The sequence below is a fragment of the Spea bombifrons genome, chromosome 1, assembly GCF_027358695.1.
Source record: "Spea bombifrons isolate aSpeBom1 chromosome 1, aSpeBom1.2.pri, whole genome shotgun sequence".
Taxonomy (NCBI): Eukaryota; Metazoa; Chordata; class Amphibia; order Anura; family Pelobatidae; genus Spea; species Spea bombifrons.
Window position 1 is genome coordinate 122,322,119 of NC_071087.1, and position 25,713 is coordinate 122,347,831.

General features: G+C 37.2%; 1 protein-coding gene across 1 annotated transcript in view; it reads right to left on the reverse strand.

The window, feature by feature from the left end:
• The window catches only part of ADGRD1 (adhesion G protein-coupled receptor D1), a 168,117-nt gene that overhangs the window by 123,491 nt on the left and 18,913 nt on the right, over positions 1 to 25,713 (reverse strand). The window contains exons 5-14 of the mRNA XM_053471744.1: positions 24,235 to 24,357; positions 22,125 to 22,373; positions 21,519 to 21,773; positions 19,804 to 19,862; positions 17,989 to 18,144; positions 16,625 to 16,684; positions 14,203 to 14,323; positions 8,950 to 9,057; positions 5,950 to 6,025; positions 817 to 958 (exon numbers count right to left, since the gene is read on the reverse strand). Of these exons, the coding sequence (XP_053327719.1) occupies positions 817 to 958; positions 5,950 to 6,025; positions 8,950 to 9,057; positions 14,203 to 14,323; positions 16,625 to 16,684; positions 17,989 to 18,144; positions 19,804 to 19,862; positions 21,519 to 21,773; positions 22,125 to 22,373; positions 24,235 to 24,357 (1,349 nt within the window). The remainder of the gene's footprint in view (positions 1 to 816; positions 959 to 5,949; positions 6,026 to 8,949; positions 9,058 to 14,202; positions 14,324 to 16,624; positions 16,685 to 17,988; positions 18,145 to 19,803; positions 19,863 to 21,518; positions 21,774 to 22,124; positions 22,374 to 24,234; positions 24,358 to 25,713) is intronic.

The window sequence follows — 25,713 nt, forward strand, 5'->3', positions numbered from 1 at the left end:
TCAATAACCAAAAGTACAGTGTAAATTTACATTTCTGTAAAGAATTTAAACCTCTTAGATTGAAACTCTCCCAAAACAAACATAAAGTCCTTTCACAGCCCTACCCAGAAATCTGATTGGATTCATAATGAGGAATTCCACCAAAGTGGAGCCAAAGTTAACCCCGGCATGGAAATGTGATGAGATCATTTATCCAGAATGCTAGAAATAATGCATTTTCTTAAGTAATGTGAGCATATGGGATGATTTCACTTCATTTTGATTCTGCACATTATGCTTTTACATGTTACAGTTTTGTATACCGGGTGATAATGTCATTCTGGCGTCCTTATATATGATTCTTATTTTTAACGACGCGCACACTGTCAGCAAATGCATAGCGCCCAATTTGTGTGCACATTCAAATATAACAGTATGTTAACACATGTTCGCTGTTTTCTTATTCACCATAATATTTTTATTTTTGGAAAAAACATAATAGTTACAGTAACGCTTGGGCACAATTATCAAATAAGTAAGCAAAGCATCATTATGCTGTCTGCAGTGCAAAATTATGCAAAAAAATCCCCAAGAGCCAAATCATTAATGGGGATGCCAAAGCACCAGGCCAAAGGGTAATGGAATTCCGCCATGGGTGCTGAAAATCATTGTAGTGAAGCTTTTGCACCTTTGACCACCAAGACATTTAAGGCACTCAAGAGCAACTTGAGTTGCTGGATGGTTATAGGATACCTACTAGATGTCATTTTATTTCGCCCCAAACCCTATTTGAGCCTCACTTGTGACATCTGATCAAGCGGTCATGTTCTTACTCACCAGGATGTGCGTCAGCTGAATGGTGATAAGAGGAGATCCCGAGAGATTTGGACACAGATTGGGGGGTGGCTCCACTTTTAAAGATATTAGGTAACTGGTAGCTGATATCATGTGTTCTTTGTACCGATCTGCGCCGGAAATCCTTCAAAGGTAAAGCATCATAATCAGAGAGTATTTTATTCTACGTCATAATTAATGCATGTGCACTAAAACTAACATAAAAAATATTTTATCACATACAATCGTTGGTGTGATTACAGTTTCAGCAAACCTTTGCAGCGTTCAAACAGCCATGCCTGGCTATTAGCTTTATTAGCAACATGTGTGAAAATTAACAAATACATCAATAAATATTTAAAAATCATGAAAGATTAGCATGAAGAGGAGAACATGTGCCTATTTCATTTGGCACCTTACACTAAGAGTATAATTTACTATGTTTAATTCATGTTAAAATTTGTCAGCCCTCTCTGCTCTTTAAGCCAAAATTCATATGAACGTAAAAGGTTCTCTGTCCAGAATTAATGCCAAAGCTACATTGATTTAGTAATAATGAAGATGAAAGGGCCAAGAATGGCACAAAGGTGTATTTTGTAGTATGTTTCTTTTTTTTCCATATAATCCAATTATGATTTTTGTTTTACATATTTCTATATTTACAAACACTAATTTCTCCCATGCATTATCTAAAACATATTTAAACATCGGTAGTCCATAAAATTTCCAATTTATATGCTGTTTATATGTTTTTTTGCCTGTGTAGACTGGTGGAGACAATAAAGCATGAATGTGTAAGATTTATATTCAGACCAGGAAGAAAACACTCTTGCTATTGGCTTCTTAATAGAGAGGTGGGATCGGCAAATGAGAATTTGATACATTGGTGACATAATTATATGGCATTATCATGCCCAACAATGGCTGGATGTTGCTTGTTGCTTGTAAGCTTGTGGCAATTTCAGCACTATGTTAAGCTCCATAAGTGCCTTCAGGCAAATTGTCAACATTATGTGTAAGTTTGCTTGGAACACTAAATATTTTAGGAATTGTGTCGGGGGATGAGGATAAATTCCCCCAAGAGCTCAAAAAGTTTTTACATTTTTGCAATTCCAAAGAAAGCCAACAGGGAATCTAGGGTGCATCTTCACAGTTCCTGGTTCTTTTCTCTACTTTGTTATGGGTTTTTATTGTAGTTTTATTTAGTGAATATGTTGTTGGACTACACTGTCCCTAGAGTAAATTTAGTCTTTAAAATTGTACATATAAAATAAAGTATATTTCTATGCGGAAAAATACTGGAAAAAAAAATCATTAGAGGAAGCAACAGGAAATGTAGAAAGAAAAGCAGCAATATTTTAATTAACCACTTCTCTGCCAATGTGACAACATTTAAATATGACCCTTGCTCATATGTGATGGGCTCTCTATTTACTGAAACCATAAAGAGAATGGAAACACAGGGGAGCCATTTTCATATTCCAATTTTAAATTATAAAAACCCTTTCTGCAGCTGCTTACTGGCTATAAACTGGGTATTAGATATAAATTTCTGAGTTCATTTGAGGTAATGGGGAAAATAATTGGTGATATATGAAGAAATCACCCACCAATTGAGACACATTAAAAAAAGAAATGGAGAGGAATCCTGACAGCAGCACCTGCGCAGCTATCGACTGGCATTTAACCAACAGCAGATCAACAAGGGCTTAAAATGATATATATGTATGTGTAAGTTAGAGCGTACTGTTTAACAAGCTAGCGGGTTTTAGATCCACCTGGCAACAGTTACCAAAATTACTTATAGTAAATTTCATATAAATGACGCTTCAGCTTTACTAAAGATTAGTGTGAAATGGGCTTCTGGGAAGTTTCACACAAGGGTAGCAGCATGCAGCTGAGCTCAGGTAGATATGGACAGAATCCCTTCTAATTCTTGCCAGTGGTACTATTGGAGCCTTCAAAGGGGTCTCAACTTAATTCTATTGTAGCAGCAGTAGGGGTGGCAAGTATGACTGCTTTAGTCAAAGTAAAATGGCTATACAACCAATTCCACTCTTAGACTCTTATGATTGACTGGCAGTAAAACAAAAATGAAAAGCATATTTATTTTCATTGATGGCGTAATTAAATAATACATGTTCCCATTCTGCTATATTAATAAAAAATGTATATCAACATTTTAAATGGTTAAAGAATAAATGCTTTTAGGGAATGTTGTTAGAAGTGTGGCTAGAAGGACAGGCCTTTTTTTTTAAGACGGCTTGCATGCCACTACAGCCTGTTGATAGCTGTTAATGAGAGTTTTCTTAGGAGAATAATGTATTTTATTTTACTCATAAACCCATTTCCTGCTGTTTCTGTAATTCTATTGTGACCATTAGGACTGGACAACACCGTGATACTGTAACGTGGAATTCAGGTGAGGAACCCAGCCTGACGCGGGTACTCTGAAGCACAGCGCCGAGAAGGACCGCGGAGAAGGTAAGTATCGAGCTAACCGCGGGTACTCGGGTGATAGGCTGCGCTGAGGTCCGGGACCCCGATGTCCCGAACCGTGACAGATACACTCATACTTTTAAAACTTTCTGACATCAGGGGAGGAAAGAGAGACAGGTGGATCTCGGTCATAAAAAAGGGTTATTTAAGGGTTTGTACTAGTTATGCATACTTCCAAGAAATTTTGGGTAAATTTGAAAATATGCAAATTGTCAACATGATTTCCAGAATAAGCATATTTAGCACTTAGCAAAAAAAGAAAAATCTTCACTTACAACTCGACTTACAACTTCTGCAATTTTGGAAAATTCTTATCTATCAGTATCTGTCTGAAACAGATGCAATCCAATGGAACTTCATGGAGATCTCTTAAAACCTATTTTTCATACAACACAAAGCCATTGTCAAATCCAGATGAAACCTCTTTGACATTTACCAGACGCAATGGAATGTTGACAGTCCATCTAACTGTTAGGGCAAGAGGCCATAATCTAAAACTAGAAGGCCAGAGGTTTAGATATAATGTAAAGAAGTTACACACAATGAGATTATGGTAGATAAGTGGAGCAGTACTCCAGAGGTAGAGGTTAACACATTGAGGCAATTTAAACATACATGATTTAGGCATAAGGATATTCTGATTATAAAACAAGACCAGGGAACAAATATGGTTTCAGGTAAAAAGGCTTTGACTAGATGAGCTAAATGGTATCAGAGATAAGCTTCCAATTATATTGCAATGAGAGCTCAAATTGCATATAAATAAGCAGCACCTTAACAAGGCCACAGTGACCTTCCCAAGTTGTGCTCCCGAGAAAATAAGAATAAAAGAAAGGTACATGATTTTACTGAACAATTACTAATAACAATAATAACATGTATGAAGGCATCCCACGTACAGGATTTGTCCTTATTTAATATATATATCTTTATAACCATCCATCATCATGCAGCATCAATTGAACTTAACCCCTATTATATAAGAGAACAAGAACTAAAACTGTTAAAGCACCAAAATATAAATTCACAGCTTTTAAAGTCTCATTTAAAGTTACAAATTACCCACAGAAAGTACATTTTTTTCAAGAAACCTCTAACAGTTTTATTATTATTATTGTTCACATTTTAAAGGTTAGCTCTAGTCAGGTTAATCGTCCAAATGTGTTATTACCGCTGAAATAACGGTTTAAAAATATGGCTTAAAGTAAAAAACTATTAACAGCTTACATGTTCTAAGCAGGGCCGGCCCTACAATGGAGCAGAGTGGGGTAATGGCTCCAGGCGGCACTTTGCCGCCCCAAGCCCTTTTTTTTTTTCTTTTTAAAGAGGAAGAGAGAGAGGGCGCCGAGTGGTTTTCGCTTACCAAGTTGTCAGTACCCACGCTGCGGTCCTCTCTCTCCTCTGCGAGCCCTCTCGCTCGGTCTCGGTGCCGGCTTATAATGCTGAGCGCTGGAAAATGACGTCATTTCCGGCGCTCCGCATTACAAGCCGGCACCGAGACCGAGCAGGGAGACTCACCGCAGGACTGCTGAGCAGTAAGTACAAGGGGGGGGTAGGGTAGATAATAGGGAGGGAGGGAGAGGAAGGGTAGATAACGGGGGGCGGCAGAGGAAGGGTAGATAATGGGGGGGCGGCATTTTAAACTTCGCCCCAGGCGGCATAATGCTTCGGGCCGGCCCTGGTACTAAGGTTAGATTTGCTATACATTGAGCAATGTGGTTTGTGAACATGGTGTCCAACATATAAATATTGTATAGCGGTTCTTCTTTAAGGCCATACGTTGCTTTGTAACCTGCTCAACTGAATACAGGCTCCTCTGTTAGGACATGTTTATCAATCATAAATACTTTGAATTACCAATCCACTGGGCTTTATAATATCAGTGTAGTATAGACTTATTCATGTTAAGGTATTCACAATAGGATGGCTCTTTACAATGTACATGTCTGCAAAGTCAGATAAGATTCAGAAAAAAAGGGCAATTTAGATGTAAACCCTTGTCCCTGCGATTCTTGAATTGAATGGAGAATAACTATTAGAGTAGGCAAGATACTTTGTAATAGTGTGCAATGTCAATCAGGAGATGCAAAATCTAGTAAAATGCTAAGGGGTTATGTATAAGGCGACTGGTGCAATAGTTTAAAACTGGTGTTATCACCATATCAAACAATGGAATAGTCCAATCAGCAGGAGCTTTCTTTGTACACTTCTATACAACCCCCCCCCTCATGTTTCAATCAGTTGTAGGAAATGATCAGACCAACACTAACTAGTGATGTAAAATACATAACATCATTGCCGTTCTGTCTTCTGATGAGCATTATGTATGAGTGTTAAAGCCACAGCAGGAGAGATTAAAATGTCACTCTGTATAAATGCATTGTCAACTAATAAGCAAACGTAAGCATTCACAAGGCTTGTAATATTGTCATTATTTAAAATGGGATAAATATGTAAATATGTTTCAAGGTGAATATGTTATAAGTGTCAAGGACACATTTCAAGATATATTTTATTATCTATTTTATTGCATATTTTACCATTTATGTTCCTTCCATCTCTTTGATATCATTTGTTAGTTTATCTAAACTTACACAGCTCAATGTAAATCGTCTATTTTGACATAACATTTCTCACCTGGTGTCAGTAGGTTTGATCATCCTGTAATGGTAATGCATAGTGTGGTAGAGCAATCCAACGATGGTCGTTCGAGCTTTGATATATAAAAGACGGAAAGTAAGACATTACATTCTTCATCATATTCATCTCACCCAGCATTGGCCTGTTAATTAAATTAACCACTTTTTTTTTCCTTCAGAAGATCGCACTTGCACTGTAATTAGTAACACAGAGCTGTAAGAAAAAGAATCTCTTTATTTGGCTAAAGGTTCTTGGAATTCCAGCAGTTCCCAGTTCCTGCAAGCGACCGCTATTTATTACTTTGACAAGAATTTTCTATGAGTTACAATAACAAGAAAGTATCCAAGAAATTATGAACGTACTGTACGTAATTAGTTCTGGCTATCTTCATTTTATGTCATATTCTTCCTGGTTATAAAAAGCGCCAAATTTGTATCTTTGGAAAATCTAAATTATTGGAATCCTTGTTCATGAGAATGCATTTTTTTATATATTAAAGGGGCCATATGTTCCAATGGCAATATTAAAATACCTGAAAACCTATTCCTTTTGTGGGCATGAAATAGGAAATGGCTACTGGCTCTGCCCATGTTACCTATATTAAGAATATTAAAATATTCTCTTCACTGAAAGACTCTTTGAGTACTAAATCTGTGAGCTGGTCTGTCGGCTACATTGTTATGATTGAGTTCTTAAACAGGGAATTACGTTAAATATTTTTTTATGCCATAGGCTTTCAACATTAAAAGAAAGCCCTTGGTGCTCATTTTGGGCTGCCCGGGAATTATGAAGGGTTATAACAGAGTTTTAGAACTATTACCTAAAGCAAAATCCTTCATACTTGGGGTCAAGGCCCAATACTGGAAAGCTCATAGCTCTGTCCTCACTATGCTGAGCATTCCAAAAGCTAAGTGGGGGAGATGCCAATAACAGAGAAAGAAAACACCAAGAATGTGCTATCATTCCAGAAAACCAACTGGAGACTATTCCCTACTTGGCTATACTATAATGGTAAACTAAATGCACTGTTCAGAATTGTTTGTGCAAAAACAAAATACAAGTAAGGACTATATTCTTCTGATTTATTACTGTCTTCAAAATTTGTTGCAGGTGCCACTATATTACTGGGTCACTTGGCTGGGCTTGCCCTTTCGGACAAAATTTACATACAAATTTAACACCAAATTCAAGCCCATTTCCACTGTTATTATTTCATTTGACCAGTTGGTTGGTTTTGTATCAGAAGGTACAACCATACATACTATTAGGCGTAGCTGCCATGTTGCTTTTATTCCTGCTGAGCACAACTGAAATTAACATTTAATTTAGGAATTAAACCATTATAATAGTTCAGCAGGTTTGTGTGCTACTTATTACAAAACTATCGGAGTGAAACAAAGTAGGATAGCATAGCTGTTTTATTTTCCAACATGAAAATGTCAACTTTTATCAACATTTTTACTGCAACAGTGGCACGTGTGTCTTTTTGGCTCTGTACGAAGTAACAAAAAAGGCAAATTACAAACCCCTTAAGGACAATGGGCGGTCCCTAAACCCATGGAAAACAATGCATTTTGAGCCCGTACATGTACGGGCTTTGTCATTAAGGGGTTAAACAATTCACAAGATTACACTGTTAAAAAATGAGTTTAGGTAATTTTCTTTAACAATCATAACATAAAAGCTCTCTAATGTGAATGAGTAAAGCGTCTACTACAAGGCAGTAGACTTCATTAACGCAAGGCAGAAGACTACTAGGCAACTTCCTTAACTTTATGAATGGGGAGCACCAGTCCAATACATAAGTTGCTTCATTCACCACAACATGATTCAGGTGATGTTTTTGCAATATTCTATATTCTCATTAAAATAATTCAAACTTGAGTAAACATAATTTGAGAACGTTCTCTACCCCAAAATGTCATAATTTCAAAAGTAAAATGTGTAACTATAAGTGAACATCTCTGTTCCCCATATATTTTTCTGCATATTGGTTTGTAGCATGTTTCTTGCCTTAGATTAAAAGTGCCTCCAGTAAGTGCTTTTTAATTGACCCAAGCTGATTACTAAGTATATTTTAAATATGAATCTAGATTTAATCTATAAATCATCAACAAAACCCAAAGCTAGGTCATTGGTTTGTAGCCTTTTACACTGGAGATTCCAGGTAGTTTGATGAGCTATGGGTTGTATATATGACATACCGATATATATTTCTAGCTAAAAACATATTTTAGTCATGGTCATTGCCATGTGCTAAGCATGGTTACTCAGTAGATAATTGCCAAAAAAAACAAAAAAAACCTCTTGAAATATTAGCTCAAAGATGGTTAATTTAAATGAGACATTAAGTGGAAGAACGTTGACAGCACCTTAATCCTATTACTTTTTTTTATAACAGTAAAAGGAAAGTATTTTATAACAGAGGAAAACCTGGGGTCAAATGTATATTCTATAGAGGGAATATGTTGGAAATCCAGAGGTTTAAATAATATAAATTTCTCTCACAGACCTTGCGGATGTTCTGCAGTAAAGTTCATTACCTCCAGCTATTTGAATGTTTTAGAAGATCAATAAAAAATTAAATACATTTAGGAACATTTCTGATGAACACAGCCAAAATATGTCTAGAGTCACCTCTAGCAAACAGTGTTCCCAAACAAGTATATAAGGAGTATATTTTACTCCTGTGTATTACGTTCCCATATAACTTTTATTTTAAAAATGGAAAAGGCATTCAGGGGTTGAAACCTGTGTTAGTTGATGGTCTACCAACAGTTGTAGACTATATCTAATACCACCTTTTATTAGCTCATTCCAGCACCAAGCATACAGTATGACTAAGATACCATGTTTTACCTATGTACAAAAGCTGCCTGAAGGGTAGGTGGAAGAGGTTTTTGGCTCCTGTTGCCCTGTAACTCACATTAAAAGGTAAGTATCCTTCCTAACCTATAATTCTGGTAGCATACTACAAAGTATAGATGAGTAGCTTACATTTAATGTGGAAAGCTTCTCCAGGGACGGAGATGTAGGACTGGCCTTCAGATGGAAATCGATAATGAGGCAAACTCAAAGCTTGAGGCACCTTCACCATGGAATAATCTGCAAGTCAAAAAAAAGCAGCTAGGATGAACCAAAAGCAATAGCTTTTGTACAATAAAATATTTCAACTCTTTAAGCTACAGTATCGTATCAAGTTTGATACCAAGGCACTTTTCAATAGGGGAGTCTTGTATTTGGTTAATTTAGACCAGAACTTCTTCATTCAGCTAATAAAGGCAGCCCCAACAAGACTTGTTTGCTGATCTCCTCACAAGAACATTTTTTAATTACTCAATACAACATTTAAAAAAATAATCTCAGACTACATAGAGCATAACCAAGTTACACATGAGTGATTCTTTATCATGAAGGTTACCAAACAGATTTCAAGTAAGTCAGATGAAATATTTAGAACTCTGACAGCCTCAATGAACTATTTCCAAATGCATAGAAATGGCAGATTAACTCTAATACCTCTACAATTCTCTGCCCATTCCTTTCTAGACACTGTTTACATTTTTGGTGCCCAACAGCTCAAATCATATTTTTTTTTACATATCCTGTTAACTGAAGGTCCTATTGACCTTCAGTCTTCTCTGTGACTTGTCATCAAGCATTTCTTTAGATAAATATTTAGTACATCAAAGAGTATCTAAATTATTTACATTCAACACATTTTTATTTGTACTTGGATTGTACTCATACATCAGAAAACATTTTTAGATGTAACAGCGTTATTACTTTACATTTCCATGGTGACCTTATGTTGTATGTACAGCATAAATAGTGCAGCATTTGAAAAAAGTAAGGTTTTTTTTCTTTTTTTAAGTTAGTATATGTGCATAGGATGTACACCTCTACTGGCCAGCCCATGATGTGGAAGGTAGCTCGTTAAACGATTGTTGGACACGAATATGAAGGGATATATATTTTTGTCAGTGAGATTATAAGAGATAGTAAACTATAAATGGCGATTCTCAAAATTCATTACAATCGATGTTTCCATATAAAATGTATATTACATTTCATGATGCAGCTTTATACTCTGTACTGTTTGTAGTTTCGATTTTTCAATTTCTAGGTCGATGCAATGTAGCATGATTAGTACATGTCACTGAATGACTGTTGGGATCTGTCTGAAAACATATGTACGGTAGGCTACACATACCGTGGTTTATGGAATAGTGTCGATTTTAATCTGATATATAATGACATGTTTTGAAAACCAATTTACCATTATATTTATATTCCTTTGAGTATAGGAGTGCACACTAATTTATTAGGTCTTGGTACTGAAAGACTGTTGGAAATATATTTGTTTAGTCATGTTTCCCTTGGGTTTGGATTCATAATTGGCTATATACTATAGCACAGACCTCCACCGGCTGCCCCACTAGACACCAGGGAGTCTGAAGCATGGGTCACAAGCAGTGGCGTCGCTACAGGGGGGCAAGGGGGGGCAATTGCCCCCCCTAGGATATTCCTTGCCCCCCCTGTTGCCCCCCCCACCGAATTTGGAGTCACCCAGGACAGTCCCGCAATGGGACTTTAACCCCTTGACTGCTAACGACGGCATGGTGCCGTCCCTAGCAGTCACAGTCAGGTGCTAACGACGGCACCATGCCGTCACTAGCACTACCCTACCTTGATGGAGGTCTGTGGACCTCCATCACCCCCTACCCCGGCGATCTGCCCCTCAAACTGAAGGGCATCACCGGGGCCACCCGATCCGGCCGGTGACGTCTCGCGTAATGACGCGAAGACGTCACCGCCCAACTTTATTAACAACTGACAATTGTCAGTTAAAGAGGTATGGGGGCATGCTGCTTAGATGCCTGTATCTCAGGCATCTAAGCAGCTACAGACCCACAACATATGCCGTTGGAAAGGTAATTACCTCACCTTTCCAATGGTATATAGCTTGTAAAAGAATAATAAATAAGAATAAAAAATACTAAGTTAAAAAATAAAAATGTAAAAAAAATGATTTGGGGGTCTCTAAAGGCAGATAAAAAAAATCAAAATTGCCTAGAGACCCCCAAATTAAATTATTTAAACATAAAGTAGTTTAATTAAAAAAAAAAAAAAAGTTTAAGTATTCTAGCTAAATGATCACTGTGGTAGCCAATGTTACCACAGCGATCATATAGCTATGAAAAGTCACATTCCCTTTTTAAAAATGGCCGATACTAATTTTTAATCCCACGATCCCTTTGATCATGGGGTTAAATTTAGCCAACGGTTGAGGGAAGCAAATTTTTGAAATCCTGATGAACTGCAAATATTATTAAAATCAGCCATTTAGCCTGTGCGGTACGTGAGTAACCATCTCATCCCTGCAGCGCCTTGCATTTTTACTGCAAGACTTATTTTTGCTGTAAAAGTGATTTTTTTTCTCCCTTTACCATCATTTCTTTGGGATTGTAAGGGGAAAGAATGGTGTGTGCTTCTGTGAGTGAATGTATGGAAAGAATGGTATGTGCTTCTGTGAGTGAATGTATGGAAAGAATGGTGTGTGCTTCTGTGAGTGAATGTATGGAAAGAATGGTGTGTGCTTCTGTGAGTGAATGTATGGAAAGTATGGTGTGTGCTTCTGCGAGTGAATGGAGATATGAAAGGCGTGTGAATGATCAGTAATTAGGGTTGAAGCCTTGACGTGGCATTACTGCTCACGTAGGAAGTTAAATTATGGCACAAAAAGTACACATTTGCAAGAACTACACCCCTTGGCGCATCAAATGAGGGGCTGTATGTGTTTCTAGTACAAACCTGGAGTGCGCAAGACACAAATGAACATGTCGCTATGGTTAGAAAAAACATATTTTCTAGCCAAAGCGACATATTCCATCATTATTTGTGCACTCAACTTTTGTCCTAGAAATACATGTAGCCCCTCATTTGAAGCTCCAAGGGGCGTAGTTTCTTAAAATGGATGAGTTGTCTGAATGAGGGAGAGCATGAGTTAACGTGTTTGTGTGTATCATAGATGTATAATTGTGGAAGGGCAAAGATGGCACTAGCAGGATGTTTGAGCCTTGGGGACCAAGATGGCACAGGCAGGGTGTATATGGGACAAAGATGGCAAATCGTATGTGTGTAATCTGGGTGCTGGCCAGGTTCTATGTGGGCAGTGTGGACGCCAGGGCTTGCTTTGGGGTGTGCAACCTGTGATCTATGCCTGTAATTTAGGAGGTTCCAATCGATCTACACCTGCAAAGCTGGGTTTCTGTGTTATTCTGTAGATCCATATCTGCTATGCTATGTTTCCATACATTATTTATGTATACCTGCAAATACAGGGTTTGTATGTCTTGTTCAGTTGATTAATACCTGCAACGCTGTTTCCATGTATTTATTTGATCTATACCTGCAATGCTACGTTTCATAAATTATTATATACCTGCAAATACAGGATTTGTATGTCTGATTCTGTTTATTTGATATATACCTTCAGTGCTGAGATCACAAGTGAATTTCAATTGATCTATACATGCAAAGCTGGGTTTGTGTGTTAATGTGTTGATCTATACCTGCTATCGGCAGCAGGGTCTAATATTTATATATATATTTATATATATATCGGCAACTGGGGCTAATATTAATATATATGGGCAGCAGGGGCTAATATATATATATATATATATATATATATATATATATCAGCAGCAGGATCTAATATTAGGCCCTGAAATCATTTAGTGCAAAAGTTAAGGTATTGTGTTGTTTAAAGGATTTCAAGGATTAGTCGTACTAAATTGTGGCTTCAGGCTTCCCATGTTGAATGATCAAGTATTGTATTGTCCAATAACAAAAGTATCATTCCATAGCACATTACTTTTGGCAATATATATATATATATATATATATATATATGTTTTTTCAGTGGTATGATTTAATGGCGGAAATTATTAATGCCCCCCCGAGTTTGACTGTGGTATCTTGTGTGCCCCCCCTATATATTGTTTCTAGAGTCGCCACTGGTCACAAGTAAAGGGATTAACTGGTTAGTTGGGGGGTAAGAGTTGGCATGGGGGTCAATTGTTTTCTGGAGGCAGAGTGGCGTATAGGGGGTTAAAAAGCATACCAGTGAGGCAGAGTGGCATATATGGGTGTATACGGCATATCAGGGGGGGAGTGGCATATAGGGGATTAAAAGGCATATCTGGGGCAGTGGTTTATTAGGGAGGCAGAGGGGGTATATGGCATTTCTGGGGGGCAGAATGGCATATACGGCATAGCTGGGGGCAGATGTGCATAACTGGGGCAGAGTGGCAAATAAAAGGAAATAAAAACAAAAAAATCTTTTTTCTCAATTATAGTTTTTATTAAATATGAAAAAATAGTTTACATGTGAATTAATATTTACTAGTAAAACTTTTTTCCTATAGGGTCGTCTTATATTCAGGCTTTTTCTTTTTTCCCTAAATTAATATTCAAATTTTGGGTGGTCGTCTTATAATCAGGATCATCTTATAATTGAGCAAATACGGTAATTAGAAGGAGAAGCCGAAGAAGAATCCTTGTTTGCGTTGGGGTTCTGAATATAAATATTCATCTAACTAGGTCTGATCACATTTTCAATATCAGCACAGTGGTAATTTCATGATGGATCAAGTACCCAGTTTGGCTTGTAGTGTCACGCCTACCGTGTCCGCCGGGGTCCCGCTGGTCTGTCGCTGATGGGCGGCGCTCTAGTGATGATGCGCATGATGATCTCTTGCATCGGTCACAATGACGTCATTCACGATCCTATTGGTCTATTGTTGGTTTTCCCGCCCTTGTTCCTATTTAAACCTTGTGTCCCATTAGTTCAGTGTCCGTTCAAAGAGTCACATAGTGATTTGCTCTGGGTTTGTTTGCTTACGCTTCTATTCTACCTGTGTCTATCGTGTACCGAGCCTTGGCTTGCTTTTGACCTTGATCCTGTGCTGCCTGCCCGACCTCAGATAATACTTCGTTTTGCACCTGTGCCGTCTGCCCCGACCTTGGACTTTCCCTGCTGTTTTGGACAAAGTATTTTGTCTGCCTTGTGAGTCCGCTACTCCGTCTCTGCAACGTGGGTTCAGCAACCTGTGCGACCCCGGGCCTTGCATAACACATAGTTTGTTATTCTTCTGTGCTACTTAAAAGTCATATAATATAATCCATCTGTTTTAACTAAAAGCAAATCTGAACAATATGTTTTAATCTTAGGCTGCCAGGTACCTGCTACAGATGACTTGCCCTCCAGTTTTACTATGACTGATGGATTTTCCAACAGGTTGACTGCCATATGTCCCATCACTTTATCAACGGTCTCGATTAATCCTCCAACATCTGGATTTGCCTGGAATATATAATATGAGCAGCAAGATTTATTCTGTGCATTACTTTAAAACAGTTCTAGCTGGTGCTATCATTACACACTCGTAATAATCAGTCTTCAATGATTAAGATAGATGGGTTTAATGCTGGTGAAACCATGAAGTCTATGTCAGCACGGATGTATTGCCAACCCCCTCTGATAAGCAGCTTAAAATGTTTCTCTCCTAATAAACTAATTTAATAAGTGGTGCAGAAATTTAATGAAATGATTTGAACAAAATATTGCTTCCTGGTCTTTAATGAAACCTCAATCCAGTAGCATCTAGAAACAAACATCTTAGAGGCAGGACATGGAGAATTAAAACGACCTGAAAATTATGAGATATAGGTTATAGGTTACAGTCCAATTTTTGTAAGTTATGTGGGCAAAAATTTTAACACAATCTGATTTTAATTTAAAAAAAAAAGCATTGTGTGCGTTTCTGGTTTCGTACATTTTTTTCTTCAAATAGTTAAGAAATTCCAGGAATGAAAATTATTTCAGCGTATCACATTATTGATTGATACATTTTTTATCATGAAAGTACAAAGTTCATGAGAAACTAGATATGAACCTTGCATTTATACATGGGAAGCACCCTCAAACTATTCAGATGGCTGCTAAAATGAAAGTTCAAATGAATCAATCATGCTAGAGACAAAATATACCATAAGTCATTACATTTTTAGGTTCATTATCACATACTCAGTCCAAATTGTTGTACATTTCCCTTGTTTTTTATTTTGTACATATTACACTAAAATGCAAACATTGTTTGTTCTACTTGTCAAGCAAATAAACCATAGCAGAGATGTTAGTGTTCTTTACTCTGGAGGTTTAGTTGCGTGAAAAAAACCACAAATACTTTCTTTCTGTTTCTATGGCAACAACCTATGATTATTTGTTTTTGTGTCATGTGACTGTTAAAGGGATAGTCTAGTGTCCTATATAGCCACACCAATGAAGATTGTGTATTTGTTCCACTTAGACATTAATCTAGTATGTTAAGCAAATAAACCTTAGCAGAGCTGTCATTGTTCTTTACTCTGGAGGTTTAGCCATGTGAAAAAAACACAAATACTTTTTTCTGTTTCTATGGCAACAACCTATGAGTGTTTGGGTAGTCTGGTGTCCTATACAGCCACACCAATGAAGATTGCATATTAAAGTATTTGGTATATACGGTACTTTATAAGTACTTTAATATACATTCTTTACTTGTAAGTAAACAATATATATATAAAGAAGGAGATGCTGACTGGGCCTATTTTAAGGTAGGGGCTTGGAGCTGCAGCTCCATTAGCCCCTAAGTCAATCCGGCCCTGCCCCGGCCTGGACCGGCCCACCGATGGCCAGTCCGGGCCTGGTTTGAGCAATGTATTCATATACCGGCACCTGGACCTACATCTTAATTTATTGAACAATTTGCTGCATGGCTCTCTCAATTTCTGTCCTCTACCATAACAACTGTTGACTTAACTATACCCGCTCACAATCCTGCTAAATCCAAAGCTTCAAAACTGTTATCCTTTGGTCTTTTAAAGTTGACCACCTCACCATAGGCCATGATGGCCATACATCATCAAATTTACCTGGTCTGCTTCCTCTTCTGTACTGTCTCCTAGTTCTACTTCCACCTGTCTCTGTCGGACCCCTCACATAAACTGCAGTCTTGGTGTAGGGCCCACTCCTCCACTACCTAAAGGACCATGAAACCTCTGTGACCTTGACCCACTACTACTAACACATGTTTACCTCTCCTTTCTAGCACCTCTATCTCCCGAAGCCCTGATGTCAGCACAGAACAACCATATACTAGCCTCAGTCCTAGATGAGTTTGTTCCCACTATTGTACACCATCCCCAAATATTTTATTTTAATTGTGTAAAATAAGTGGTAGAACTATCAGATAGTACCCGTATTTTGCTTGTAAGAAATCTTTAAACATCACCTAATTTTATACCTTTTCCCCACTAAAATGAATTACACTGATTGTGGAAACTGATGTCAGAAGTTGCTCTTCTAATGTTAAAAGTCCTGAAAAATCACATTTCCGGTATACTTGAGTTGTTGGAAATGTAATTAAAGTTACTAGTGAGTTTAGAATAAGACTTTTAGGGATTAGAGATTTTACCCAATACATTTTAGTTGAGATCGGCTATTTTGAAACACAAAACCCCATCATATCTCTACACAAGAAATATGAATGCTTAATGCACATAACAAGCCAGAGAAGCAATGGAAAAAAATTACTATAGTTATGGGTAATGCATTTGTACTTACTGAAGATATATCAGACCAGGTGGGTAAAAGCAGTACTTCTTCTACAGTTTTCAAGAAAGCCTTAAAAAGAAAACATCACTCAGATTAAACATAGTAACACTTATATAAAAGACAAATGTTCCCCAGCAAATGATGCTTTGGGCAATATGTAAGACTTGCAGGAAATACATGCAATCTCAGCATTTAAGTTTTGGTTTTATGCATACTTAGTTTATAGGTATATTACTTAACAGATTAATTATAATGGAATATACATGGGAATGATACAGTGTTTCAATTAGGATTTAACATAGGCCAATGAATCTACCATTACAAGAAGTGACATTTTAGTGTGGTTCTGCAAAACCGTCTGTGCTCACACATAAATCTTTTGCAAAAGCAAATGCAAAACGCTGCAAAGTGGTAGAAAAGCCTTTTTATGCGTTAATATGTTCTCAATGTCTCTATGTAGTGAATAACCAGAGTTTTAAAAGATGATTTGTTAATTTCGCAAACGCTAACAAAACACATCATTTGCAACACATAATTAGTGACAATATGAAAGTTAAAGGGGGGGCATTATAAAATGTAAACCACAGCTTTCTCTACTTTTACATTTCAGATTATTAGTTATCATTGGGTTTTTGTTTTAAGAAAGGGTGGGGAGGTCCTACGTAGTCTACCGCTTCATGGCTGAGCTGTTGTTGCTTCTAGACACTGTTACTTAACATTAATAGCTTCTGTTTGACTTAAACAAATCATTTTCAGACAACAGAGCCTTTTCATCAACGTAATGACACTGATTGTTCTAGTCAATTTAGATTAACAATGGGGCTAAAGGCAGATAAGGCAGATAAGATATCTCTGTTCATCATTCTAGCTAATGATACTACGACTGCTGTATTTATCTTCCAGTTTAAAGAGGGTCAAATTGTCAGATCTCATTAAAAATATACATGTATCTTATTAAAACAACAGCTTGTTTGATGTACCGTATTAGTCACTTGTATGCAACACTAACATATAAGGGCATGTAATGAAACTATGAGAAAAGAAAAGGTTGGCAGTTACTATATGGGATTTGAAGGCAACGAATTGTAAAATGCAACCAGTAGAAAGCACTAACTATGGTGAACTGATAGTTTTAAAGGACCCAGAGAGACCAAACAGATATTTAATTTCTTAATTTATAATGTCACTTTATATGACCCCACCTCTTGTCCCAACAGCAACTACTTTGTGCTATAAGTGTTACCCTTATTATTTATGTTCCCTTATTTGCTGTAAGACATCTATTTAGAAGAAACTAAATGAAACTTATATGCACTTGGAATAGGTATAGCATTAATGTACATACACATTTGCATTTCTCTGGTAACAAGTACCTGGGTTAGGTTACCAGTAGTGTCACTTGACAATGATCTATTGGGCAGCATCTGTGATATAACCTCCATATAACCAAAAACAGGTGGTGGGTCCGGAAGTATCCTGTCTGCCTGGGTTAGGTTAGTTATAACATGATGATGAGAATCTGTTGACATCTAGATAGGAAACAAGAGTCTCTATGAGCCTCAGGAATATGAAAGCATGGTATACATTATTTAGCAGACAGACATCTTATGCAGTAGACTTAATTACTGAAAGCAACACAGAGATATATTTTGCAGCCCCCTCTGGCAAAGAGCTTAATGTAAGTTATTGTCCAATATAATTTAATGCTACGCTAAACTTGTTTTTATGATTTTGCAGTACGTAGTAAAGTCATGTACAATATAAAAGTGGAAGAATTTGACACCTGTATGCATTATTCATACTGTAAGTGTTAGATCTGCCCATCCTCTCCCTGGCATATGAATTTCATTCTTTTCAATTCAGTCCATTCTCTCTACCTTTTCTCTAATTTCATTCCAACAGTGGCTAATTAAAAGATGCAGCTGCACTGGGCCCTGCTGCAATCAATACCAGTTGTCTTTTGGGCTCTCTCAACAGTTGCCACAGTCCTGAGCTGCGGTTCTGTGCCGTTACAGCAACAGACATTTCCTAATGCTTATTGACTCCGGTTATACAGGCCATGAGCTACTGGAGAGCTCCAGGATATTATGTTATTCCCAAAGCCCAGCAACATGCAGCACACAGCACATGGAGGAAGCATTAGGGTAGAGGTCTGTGCCAGACCTCCACCTACACATAGGAACAATTGGGCCGGGGACCATATCAACCACTCTTCCAGTAAAGTAAATCTTCTTTACATTAAGTAACACATATTTCCATACTACTGGGTATTGGAGCTAAACATAAAACGTATGGGCAAGAGAATAAATGTTATCAAACTAATACATCTTATAAAAAACTATGTAACATAGCATAATGAATATGTAAATGTCAATTAACCATTTCAGTCTCTGTAAGGAAAACTATACATTAATTTACCTCTACAGACAAGCAAGGATTATATTATAATTTAGGGCAGCTTCTATTGCAACCACTGCGTACACTACACACGCTCCCCTCTCTCCTGTCAGCATCTTCTCTGCATCTGCACAGAGAGATTAGAGGAGACCAGATAGCCACTAGAGAAGGTGAGTGAGCAGGTGTAGATACAATGCAGAGAGAGGACAAGGGCACGAACAAGGCAAGGAGGGTAGAGAAGACTGTGGGGAACAGGTAGAGAGAAGACTAGGGGGATAAGAGCAGGGGGCACAGAGACAAAAAAGTCCTATTTATGGGAAACAAATTTCATTTCTGAATAAAAAAGCTGAAACAGCAGGAAACAAAATTTGTTGTCCGAAAATGAATGAGCCAAAAATGAAATGAAAAATGTGTCCGAAATTAGTTTCTACCTTTGGTAACTTCAGTTACCTATATGGTAGGAACACAGCCCCTTATATCCCTGTTAGATTCTTGCCAGATTCTTTTCCTTAACCCCTTAATGACAAAGCCCGTACATGTACGGGCTGAAAATGCATTGTTTTCAATGGGTTTAGGGACCGCCCAGTGTCCTTAAGGGGTTAAAAGGATCTGGCAAACTCAAAATGCACTTATGGATGACATTTATTTACAAAGTTACATTTAAATATAAAGGGATTCTGATATATATATATCTAATGTGTGTTATACATTATTTGTTTACCCATTATACAGTGCTGCAAAATATAATGGCGTTATATAGATCAATGAATAATAATGACGTTTTTCATTACCACAGCATGTGAAGTATTAGGAATGCTTGAGGTTGTTGATGTAACAGTGGTTTCCTCACCTGAAAAGAATAACACATTTTACAAAAGATGTACCGTGTTATGTAAGAGTCAAAATATAGGCAAGTATTTTTGTAATTCTGATTAAAGGTTAAATTAGGCAAAAATAACTACTGTGTATTATGAACTAATTTATAACAATGATCCCCCAATCTCAAGCATTAGGTAAGTCCTACTGATATATGTTTTTTTTTTAATGTAGTTTTCCTTTAAACATAAGAATATAATGATTACCCATTGTACAGCGCTACGGAATTTGATGGCGCTACATAAAACAATAAATAATAATAATATTTAAATAATAGAACAAACTAGAAAAAAAAATACAGACACTAATGCCATTTTGGCAGTAAAGAGGTTAATATTAGTAAAGAAAGCAGCCTTTCACATTCATAAATAATAAGTGCCAACAGGAGAGCAGTGCGGAAATTCCTGAATTCTGCACTGGCTGAAGAGCTATACAGCTGCAGAGAGACATCTGCATAAGTTGAACACTGTGGATTCTGCTTTCATTAAAGTGATAGTCCCACAAGGCTGAGAGTACAGCACAGACATACCCCGCTATAAAGACCTTCACTTTAAGGACACTCGCGAGTAACAACATAGCTACAGCACAACCGTTCGCCTGTTTACGTACACTAGCTTCGCCAGAACGGACATAGAACAGCATGATGCCAGCATGCCAGTTCGTTGACAATTGCAGTGCAGTACATAAATAAGTGAAAAGGGTAGTGCTTCACTTTAAGTATATTTTTGTTTTAGCTACATGCTCTGTACCTCTAAGCATTATGCTACCAAGGACTACGAAAAAGTCTATTCCATTTTAACAGGTAAAGAGTGTGGGATTTTATCAACTGCTAGTTTAATTTTAACACCTTGGTTTTATACTGCACCTCTTTCTTGTACAAGGGACATAATTAAATCTGTATAACATAAGATGGCACAATGCTTTACGTTCGTATAAATGAACAGTTCTATTAAGCAGTCCACTACATACTTTTGTATCTTCAGTAAAAATTATATTTTATGTGAAGGAAGGTACCTGGACTATATATTATTTTAGCATTGTTTAAAGTGTATAATTCCCCTAGTAATTAGATTTGTCATACAGTTGTGGTGCTCTGAGGAACATAGTAGCAACATAAGGTCTATATATGGTCACCAATGCGGCCTAGTTTCAGTTCTGTGCTTTCCACATTGACATCCTTACCCAATGATACTCAAAAAGAAATAGGATTCACCAGAGCTACACGTTTTAAATGAGCTTAATAGGCTACATGGCCTCTACACTGTGTAGCTCTACTTAACACTTTCTTCTTTAGCTACCGGCTGTATACAGGTGACCTAGTGAAATAAAATGACCGGGGCTAACCTTAATTAGCAAAATTATGAACCAGCTTACATATGGATGCATTTGAGATGAAAAAACGTCTTATATTAGGATTTGGACAGCTGTCATTAAAGTTTTCACAATAGTTTTACAATAGATTATAAGAAACATAAGGTGTAATGGAACCATCATCACCAGCTCTACACCATGCTGTCTATCAGTATCACCACCATTATGGAAAACCAATTTCAAGCTTTACCTATGCATAAAATCACCACATGCATTGATTCCTACAATACAGTCACACTCCTTAACCATGACAACGTACCAGTGGCAGCTGTAAAATACAGATGGATCTCCTCAGGAGACAGAGCTCTCTCCCATATGATAAACTCGTCAAATGCTCCATTCACATATTGCTTTGAAGAGTCACTGTTTGTCCCAAGAACCAAACTTTCATTACCATCTCCGTAGCTATGGGACATTTGTCCTGTGGAATCACTTGTATTGAAAGTACCATTCATGTAAATTTTCAAACCTTCACTTGAGGTCCAGGTGAAGAGGACATGTGTCCAGTAAGGACCTTGGATTTAAAGGAGAAAACATGTAATGAGTATGAGGTCAAGTACACAGCTACAGGTAAATGTTAACATTAATATTTTACAATGGCAGCAAGCTACACTTTAATGTGGTTAGAAGTTATTTCCAATAGAGCCAATCGCACAGACTGGGAATAAGGAATAGAATAGCACTGTCTTTCTTTCTTTCTTTCTTTCTTTCTTTCCCTCTCTCTCTCTCTCTCTCTCTCTCTCTCTCTCTCTCTCTCTCTCTATATATATATATATATATACACACGATTTTGTGTATTTTGTGTCTCATATGCTAAACAATTACAAGTTAAAAGTAATTTTATAACTCTGATCCTGATAAATACCTGGGGGGCTGATGCTTGCTTTCCACACCTTTGAGTTGTCCCGAGTATGAATTTCCACATATCCTTCATGTTCATCTGAGTAGATCTCAAATCCACTTGATGTCACTTTCTTCCCAGATGCTAGGGTTTGCTGTGGTATTTGCCCTTCGTTTTGAGGCTCATCTTGGTGGCTCTGGGTTGCATGCTTTTTCTGATGCTGTTTCTTTTCATTTTGGTTCTGAATCTTCCAGAAAAATGAAAATGTTACTCCTAATAGTGGGAAAGGGAAAAAAGGACAACGTTATTTAAAACAATGCAGCAGACATGCAATGTGAATAGGATTACATGCCAACTTAGTAGAAAAGACATACGTACCTAATATTATTTACTATTCTCACTCCCAGCAACACAACCATTCACTGCCGTTAATACTATTGCAATGAAGTAGACCATGGTAAATCATAAGTAAGGGTTTTCACTTGCCTACATGCAAAGCTGTTGCACTCCAATGATTTCACAGAGGGAAGCTGATATACTAAAACGGCAGTATCCAAGTACCATTTAAGTGAAGAATAGAAAAAAAAAACATTTTCCAACAAAACTACTTAAAGATCTAAAGTAAAAGAAGTTTTATTTAAAAGGTGTTGCCATTTCATTCCAAGTCCCCATTCTGTATTCTCTGTGTATTTAAAATTTATATTACTTTAAAGATTCAACCATGTATGTTTATTGTCATAAGAGTGTAACAAGTTATTTTTTAAAACCTAGGCATGGAACCATGCACACATTGGTAAATCTCTTTTTTGGACCAATGTTCCACAGGAAGAAGATTTCACTACATAAGTGGATCTGCCATTTAAGCAGATTAAGTAGCTGATTAGGGCCCACATCAGTCTGAGGGGGCTCTTCTGGATTGTGAGTAGAGTAAAACAGGTTCCTCTGAAATTTACACTACCATAATGTATGTTTTTTCTTAAAGAAACTTGTGATTATAAGTTCACGTTATAACTGAAAGTATGTGGAAAATATGGGCATTAATATGGAGTTGGCCCACATTGCAGCTATAACAGCTTCCACTCTTCTGGGGGTGCTTTCCACAAGATTTTAGAGTGCGTCTGTTGGAATTTGTGCCCATTGAGCCAAAACAGCATTTGTGAGGTCAGACATGGATGTTACACTTGAAGGCCTGATTTGTAATAAGTGTTCCGATTCATCCCAAAGGTGTTCAGTGGGGTAAAGGTCAGGGCTATGGTCAGGCCACTTGAGTTCCTCCACATCAAACATGTCGAACTATGTCTTTATGGATCTGTGCACTGGGGCACAGTCATTCTGGAACAAGAAAGGTGCCACAAAGAAAATACTTTTGTAGGCTGTAGCATTAACATTACCCTTCACTTGAAGCAAGGGTAACCCAAAGCCTGAGAAACAGCCCCAGACTATTATCTCCATCAAACTTTAGAGTAGGCACTATGGATTCTTGTAGGTAGCTTTCCCCTGGCATCTGCCAAACACAAATCTGTCCATCAGAACTACACATTTCCTCTGCTCTAGAATCCAGTGGTGGTATGCTTTGCACCATTTCAGCCAACGCTTGGCATTACGCAAAGTGACCTTCGGCTGGTATACACAGTGCTGGTGCTGATGTTGCTTTCAAAGGCAGTCTGAAACTCTGTAGTTACACACTTCAGCAGTCATCAGCCCCGTTCTGCGGGTGTGTGTCGGACACCTCTTCATAGCTGAGCGCTTGTTACTCCTAGACACATCCACTTCACAATACTAGCACTTACCGTGGTCTGGGGCAGATCTAGCACGGCAGAAATTTCACAAACTGATTTGTGGCAAAAGGTGGCATCCTATAACAGTACAAAGTCACTGAGCTCTTCAGTACAACAACTTTTACTTCCAATGTTGGTCAAGGAAGATAGCATGTCTACGTGCTTGATTTTATATACCTCTTAGCAATGGGTGTGGCTGAAAAACCTAAACTTAATATTTCCTTGAGCCTTCTCTGTTCACATATTACACTCATGACCCAGATGACAAATACGGTAGTAATATACATTAAAAAAAATTAAATTCATATCAGAAAAAAAGGATATATATACATTTAATGTGCATTTAGATCACTAACCTTCAGGTCCGCAAATACTAGGGTTACTAATGCAAGAGTTTTTGGAACTTCCAAAATAAAGGAAAGAGTCTCCTTTGTGCTCGTTGAGGAAAATGCCCTGGTTCACAGTCCCTTCCACAATATCTGAGAAGAAATTAAAAAAAAGTGACCAAATGAAACTTTTTACTGGTACTAATACAATGTTAATATTGTTATTGCTACATGGGGAGCAATAATCAAGAACTTTCCATTGGTTTTCATAGTGACTACATTTATAACTTTACACCAGAACAGATCTTGATTGATCTTGCCCATGAAAAAACTGAACATTTCTGCTGATTGCTCCACGTTATATACATTATGCATTGTTAATTAAATAATAATTAAATAGATTTTTTTTTCTTACATCCCATTGAATATGTGAGTATTTTGTTTCTTAACTTTTTGCTTTTTTGAAGTTTATTATATTTCCCTCTGTAAGTCTGCTTTTTATTGACAATGCCATAACTATTTATATATGTAATAAATTCAAATATATTGAATAATTCAATATTTTATAATATGCTGCCATGCTGCCATGGCCAATAACACAGGCTCCATGCGAACTATATACCAGTGCCTCATTATTCAGTGTATATTTATGAGATAAATCTTGTCATTTTATGTGCTTCATCTGTTTCCTTCAGATCATCCAAGTGGAAATAGCATTTGATACATTCACTTCCTATTGACCCACTTATTTAGATCATATTAGCCTGTGTTTCAATTGAATAAGGTCCCCATGTAAAAAAAAATTTGTAAATATCTCTTATAAATTTAGGATAGAATCCATTCCAAATAAAATGTGTTTTTTTTTCTGGGACATTTGACACCAGCAAGTTGCTTGCTTATCAGGAGCATAAATCTCTGACACAGTCCATGCAGAATTTGTATCATTCCACATGCTTAGTATGCAAAGCTTTCCTTGGCTTTGAAAAGTTGATTTGTACTACACAAATACATTAAGAAAGCGGAGATATATTCTAGACTACATTTGAATTAAATGTGGAAGGGAAATGTACTAAAACAAGTGCTATGGAGGAGAAAGGAGGTCAGGATGGATTCAATTGTCCCTTTGGTCCTCTGAGGTTTTTTTTATCTCTCGATTCTACACAATGGTGGCATCTGGAATGAGAAACACCATGGTCTTTACTTTGGCACTAAGTCATTTCTCTGTTTCCTTCTTTGCAGTCCGTTTTTGTGAGTGACATATAGTGGTTTAACAGGCCTACAGTATAATAACTAGTACATGTTTTCTGAGGTTCAAACTATTCTCTTTTGTTAAACATAACTATGAGAGCAGAAGATGCAGGTCATGATTGATTATGTTTTGAGGGATTACAAAAGGATACATTCCACTAAGAGCTTGTAGTTCTCCATAAGGGTGATATCTACTTTGATGTTATCCCAGAAGGACACCACATGGCTGAAAAAGCTAAGATTGCACAAACCTGCTATCAA